This window comes from Lipotes vexillifer, unplaced genomic scaffold, assembly GCF_000442215.2.
Source record: "Lipotes vexillifer unplaced genomic scaffold, Lipotes_vexillifer_v1.1 scaffold1704, whole genome shotgun sequence".
Taxonomy (NCBI): domain Eukaryota; kingdom Metazoa; phylum Chordata; class Mammalia; order Artiodactyla; family Lipotidae; genus Lipotes; species Lipotes vexillifer.
Window position 1 is genome coordinate 83,942 of NW_006799933.1, and position 6,083 is coordinate 90,024.

Here is a 6,083-nt window from a genome sequence, read left to right on the forward strand (position 1 = left end):
TAGGCAAGTTACTTAATTTCTCTGTACCTCAGATTCCTCATCTTTAAAACGGGGATAATAGTACCAACTCCATATGATGCTTGTGTGGATAAATGAGATACCAAACGTAAAGCTATTAGCAGAGTTTTTGACAGGTAGTAAGCTCTCAATAAATGTTATCTATTGTTAATTGTTAGCTCTGGCTCACTGTTTTTTTTTTTCTGGTATTCTCATAAGTGGAAAGTTCTTTCTTAAACTGAGCCCCAAACCACTCCCTTATTGCTTTCCCCAGTTTAGCTAAACTGCTAAAAGTTGAAAAGAGGACGTTAAAGTGACATGTGTACTTATTGTTATATTTTCCATCTTGACTTGCCTTAGATTACACAGGTGGTAAAATGATAGGTGGGGATTAAATCCTTTGGTTTTAGTTTTCTGCTCTGGATGCCAATACTGAGGAAGAACAGCCCTAACCTGGACAGCCGCCACTGGACAACGTGGACCACTCTTTTCCTCAGGCCAAGCCCTGCGCCACCTGGGGAGTGCCAAGTTCTCAGGTCATCTCTTGGAGCCTTCCCGTCCCTGGCGTTCCCGTCCCTTCGCGTGAGTCTGTCGTCCTCTCACTCCGCCCCTCAAGACCAGGTAGGGTTTCCTCCACCACACTCCTGCGGGGGGGTCATGTCAGTCTGGCTTATATACCGTCTTCTCAGTGTTTGCTCCTGTTGCTCAATGTCTGGTCACCTATGAGTTTAGGCTTTCGCCTCGCCGGAGCAGCTACCGAGAGCAAGTACCGCTTTAAATGCCGGCGACCGCCGTGGTCTCTCAGAGCAACAAGATTTGTGGGGCTTAACCGAAGCGTCAGCTGCTTTCCTTGCCGGGAAATGTAGTATCTGGGCCGTCCTCTCTCCTCTACTGCAGGTGCTGACGGCAGCCGGAGGACTACAATTCCCAGAATGCTTGAGGAAAGGAAGGGAAATCCAGCTCGGCAGCTCCACGTGACCACTCACTATGGCTTCCCTGTGTTGGGACCGGCTGTCTGGTAGTTCTGTGTGATTTGTTAGTTCTCTGCGGCAAGGTGCCCCCTCACGAATTCGACATGCAAAGAATCAAATCTCTTATGACCCGGCAGGTAAGTCGCAGAGGCTGAAGCAAAGGTCTCCTTCATCTCTCCTGGGAGAGGAGCCGAAATGTTCTGTCCCTGGGCCGCAGGCAGGCAGATAACCAAATTATAGGTTGTGGCAGGTGTCAGGGGCACCATAAAGCTCGAGCACACCCTGGAAAACTCACCTAAGCCGCCAGGTTTGGAGCTCTGCTCAGGTGGATCCCGGTGACCCAGAAACATTCCTTTAGATGAGGTCAGTGAGGAAGTCGGAGACTACATTTGTTCGTCCTTTTCTCCCTTTTGCCAGCTGTCCGGTGATAGTCCTAACTACCCTGCAGGGTTCCCTTTATCCAAGTTGCCCATCGTCTGTGAGGATGGCCTGGGTAGGGAAGTGAGGTCTGTGCAATAGAGATGACTAGAAAGAGTGAAACAAGCAGATAATTTGAAGACAGAATTGATAGCTTTATGACTTTGGGCAAGTCCCTAAATCTAGTAGCTTTAAGTTTCCGGATGAGAAAATGAGAATAATAATTATTTTTGTTCATCCTGTCTCACAGTTCTGTAATTGGAGTCATCAGTAAGTTAGTGTATGTGAAATGATACTTTAAAAAAAATCATTGTCATGGCAAAATAATGGTCTTTTATTTTTTGCCAGAATGCTAATTCATGAATAAAAACTTTGTCTGTTTTCTGTCTCATCTCATAAATGTTAGGGACTTCCTAATAATGTGTCAGCTTCCTTCAAATCAGAAGTGGCAGAAACTTACTTTTATGTACTTATTGATTATGGTTTGGTTTTAGATAACTTTATTTATTTCAACTCTAATATTTTACTAGAATTGGCCATTCTTTATTATTTTTATATGAGAGAAGGGTAATTTAGATTAAAGTTTTAAATCAGTGTGATTTTGGGAACTTTGGAGAATGTGGAGGATGATCATTTAGTGAAAGGTTCATTTGTGAATTTTTTTGTTGATTAAAAAAAGACTACAAATGCCAAATTAAATTCTTATTTGATAGTTTAGAATTTGAGAGATAGCTGAATAGATTACAAATTGTAGATCTCTGGTGAAGAATACACGAATCCTATGTGTTTATTTTACTTCTGTCAAATTATATTGTTAATGTCATGAAAATAAAATTTAGAAGTTCTGTGAATAATAAGAGATTTAATTAAGTGTGTAATAACAGTTGGCAGTCCCTCACATTTGTTGAGTCCTGGTCTTATGCTTCATAACACTTCTTTTTTGAGGATGGGTTTGAGTCCTGCTCCATCCTGTAGTAGCTGTGTGACCTTGAGCAACTTACCTAACTTTTTTGAGCGTCTGTTTTCACATCTTTAAAATAGGAATGATAACATGTATCACATGGGGCTTTCCTAGTGGTGATGTGTATTTGATATGATCAAGGTAAAGAGATAAAGGAGTTACCACAGTTCCTGGCCTTATCAAAGAAGTGCATGATCATAGAGATCATCTCAGTGACTGAACTGATGGTTGGAAAGTGGGAAAACTGGAAGCCGGCAGTAATTCAAACAATAGTTGATTTCAGGCTGACTTTGGTATCCGTTTGATTTTTTAAAAAAATAAATTTATTTATTTTTGGCCGCATTGGGTCTTCGTTGCTGCGCCCGGGCTTTCTCTAGTTGCAGCGAGCGGGGGCTACTCTTCGTTGCAGTGCGCGGGCTTCTCATTGCGGTGGCTTCTCTTGTTTCAGAGCACGGGCTCTAGGTGTGCAGGCTTCAATAGTTGTGGCACGTGGGCTCAATAGTTGTGGCTCGCGGGCTCTGGAGTGCAGGCTCAGTAGTTGTGGCACACGGGCTTTGTTGCTCTGCGGCATGTGGGATCTTCCCGGACCAGGGTTTGAACCCTTGTCCCCTGCATTTGCAGGTGGATTCTTAACCACTGCACCATCAGGGAAGTCCCGCATTTGATTTTTAAAACAATATACAGCTTTGTACATTATGCCACCAATACCCCTAAACTGCCTCTGGGATGCTGAATTTGGACTTTTGTGCCTCAGCTAAGTTTGGTGCTCTCTCCTGTTGCCTGCTGGCAGTTCAGCACAGTTGATATTGTCATCATTGTATGGCAACTTTGATTAGTTTGTTTTCTTTTCAAAAAAAATAAATTTATTTTAGGCTGCATTGGGTCTTTGTTGCTGTGCACGGGCTTTCTCTAGTTGCGGTGAGCGGGGGCTACTCTTTGTTGTGGTGTGCGGGCTTCTCATTGTGGTGGCTTCTCTTGTTGCAGAGCACGGGCTCTAGGCGCATGGGTTTCAGTAGTTGTTACTCGCGGGCTGTAGAGTGCAGGCTCAGTAGTTGTGGCGCACGGGCGTAGTTGCTCTATGGCATCTGGGATCTTCCCAGACCAGGGCTCGAACCTGTGTCGCCTGCATTGGCAGGCGGATTCTCAACCGCTGTGCCACCAGGGAAGTCCCGGTTGGTTTCTTTTCTAACCCTATTTTGTAATAGTGAGTGGGAGAGAAAAATACAGAAGTCCAGATACCAGTGATAATAAGTTTATGTCTCTTAAATGTAGTGCAGTTGTTCTGAAAATGAACTCTTCAGCCTCATTCAGTTGTTTATTGGATTGAGCAGGTAAAATCTGTGGTTAGTTGGGATGAAAAAAAAACAGAAAAAAAACTAAACTAAAGAGCACATACCAAAAGCTGGAACTACACTGTGTAAAAGGTGAGGTAAAATTCAGAGTTTCATACATATTTTAAAAGTCATCCTAATTATATTTGTTTATGGCTTGACTTCCACGTGTTTAATCATTATTAATACACATTTCATGAATCTACGAGGTAGGAAAGTAGGGTGCTGCCTAGAGTTACATTGGGGATTTTATTTGTACTGTTTGTTGTTAGGTTAAACGTAGTAGAATTACAAAGAAATATACATAAAGATGTTTCTTTTTTGTGAGGCTGAAGAATATGCTGATAATATATTGTTGCTGATGTGGAGAGGTGTGAAATTAAGGTCTATGAAACTTAGAGGTCTTGGCATTTCAGCTTTCCAAGGATCTTGGTCTGGAGGAGGGTGTAGAGCAGGCTTTGTCAGCGCTCTTTCTTTAGAGGAGCTCTTCTGTTCTGCTTTCTCCATTATGCTGGGCTCTGTTTCAGTTCATTCAACAAATGACTATTCAACACTATGTGCCAGGCACCATTCTAAGTTTGGGGGATGTAGCAGTTAACAAAACCAAGTGCTAAGGCAGACGTGGTGATACATGCTTTAGAGGAATAGAGGATAGGGAATCCTGGGAGTTATTGGCAATTTGGGGTCATTTATAATTTTAGATAGGGTGGCCATGGAAGGCCTCACTGAGAAGATGACATTTGAGTAAAAACTCTGAGGATGTCTGGGAAGGAACATTCTGGGTGAAGGAAAAGCAGATGCAGAAGCCTTGAGGCAGGAGCATGTTTGAGGAGCCGCAAAGGGCAGTGTGGGTGGAGTGAAGTGAGTGAGGAGAGAAGTAGTAGGAGATGAGGTCAGAGAGCTGAGGGCAGGAAGCCTGATCACATAGACCCTCATCCTCACCTCATCTCCTCTACTTTTCTCCTCACTCATAGCAAGGCCAGGGAGACCAATAAGGATGCTAATGCAGTAATCCAAGTGAGATATGGTATGGGCCTCACTCAGGGTGCTAAGTGGTGGACGTGTTGAGAAGAGGTCAGACTGTGGATGTATCGTAAATGTGGAGTTGACAGGATTTCTTAATAGATTGGATTTGGGCTGTGAGAGAAAGAGAAGCTTCGAGGTTGACTCCAAATGGTTTGGCCCCAGCAATTGGAAGAATGGAATTGCCATTTAGTGAGGTGGGTAAGACTGAGAGAGGAACAGATTGAAGGAAGGGAGAAAGTTTTAAGACTTGTTCATTTCAAAGCCTCTTGGATATTTGGAGAAAGAAAATAGGCAGTTGGCTAAAAGCCTGAATTTCTGAGGAGAAATTCAGGATATAGATAAAAATTTAGGAGTTATGAGAATAAAGAGGGTATACAAATTGACTAAGATCACCAATGGAGTGATTGTAGAAATAAAACGAGCCCACAGTTGGAGCTTTTGAGGATTCAGTGTTTCAAGTTCGGGAGAAGAGGTGGATCTAGGAAGGCGGATTGAGAAGGAGCAGCCAGTGAGGTGAGCAGTCTGCTGCAGCTCGAAGAGCACCTGTCCTGTAGCAGATGCTCAGGAAATATTTGTTGGATAGAGAACATCCAAATCGAGTGGGTCCTGGAAGCCACGTAAAGAATTTACAAGGAGAGGGAGTGATCAGCTGTGTTAAATGCTACAGATGGGCCGTGGAAAGTGAGAATAAGAATGAGCCTTTGGACTGAGCAGCAATAAGGTCGTCGGTGACCTGACAACAGCGCTTCTGTGAAGTGGTGAGGGGGAAAGCCTGATTAGGGTGGGTTTGAGAGAAACTGAGGGCTGCATATAAACACTCTGTTGAGTTTTGCTGAAACTTTTTCTGAAAAGAAAAGGAATCACAGATCATCTCACAGGCTCCTTTTGATCATTGGGATGTAAGTTGCTGGTCTCATAAATGGAAATTGAGTATTCATATGGACAAAACAGAAGTAGTCTGAAGTGTAATCTGATTTGGGCAAAGAAATAAAGTTGCAGAGGCAGGTATTATTTATGACGGATTTTATATAAATTTAAACTGGGGAAATTATGGGAACAAAAATCAAATACAAAAGAAAATCAAATAATGGTTAATGATGATAGTGAAAGTTTTAATTTAATAAAGGCAGAGTGCTGTATTTATAACCATGACTTCCTGCTTTAAAGAGGCGAAGATAAAATAAAAATGCTGGGCTTCCCTGGTGGCGCAGTGGTTGAGAGTCCGCCTGCCGATGCAGGGGATACGGGTTCGTGCCCCGGTCTGGGAAGATCCCACATGCCGTGGAGCGGCTGGGCCCGTGAGCCATGGCCGTTGAGCCTGCTCGTCCGGAGCCTGTGCTCCACAATGGGAGAGGCCACAACAGTGAGAGGCCCACATAC

The 6,083-nt window shown here is 43.5% G+C and overlaps 1 protein-coding gene across 1 annotated transcript in view; it reads left to right on the top strand.

Annotated features, from left to right (window-relative positions):
• The first annotated feature begins 971 nt into the window (after positions 1-971).
• VPS50 (VPS50 subunit of EARP/GARPII complex) overlaps positions 972-6,083 on the top strand; it is a 149,448-nt gene continuing 144,336 nt past the window's right edge. The window contains 1 exon segment of the mRNA XM_007472019.1: positions 972-1,105. Coding sequence (XP_007472081.1) covers positions 1,073-1,105 — 33 coding nt within the window. The 5' untranslated portion in view covers positions 972-1,072.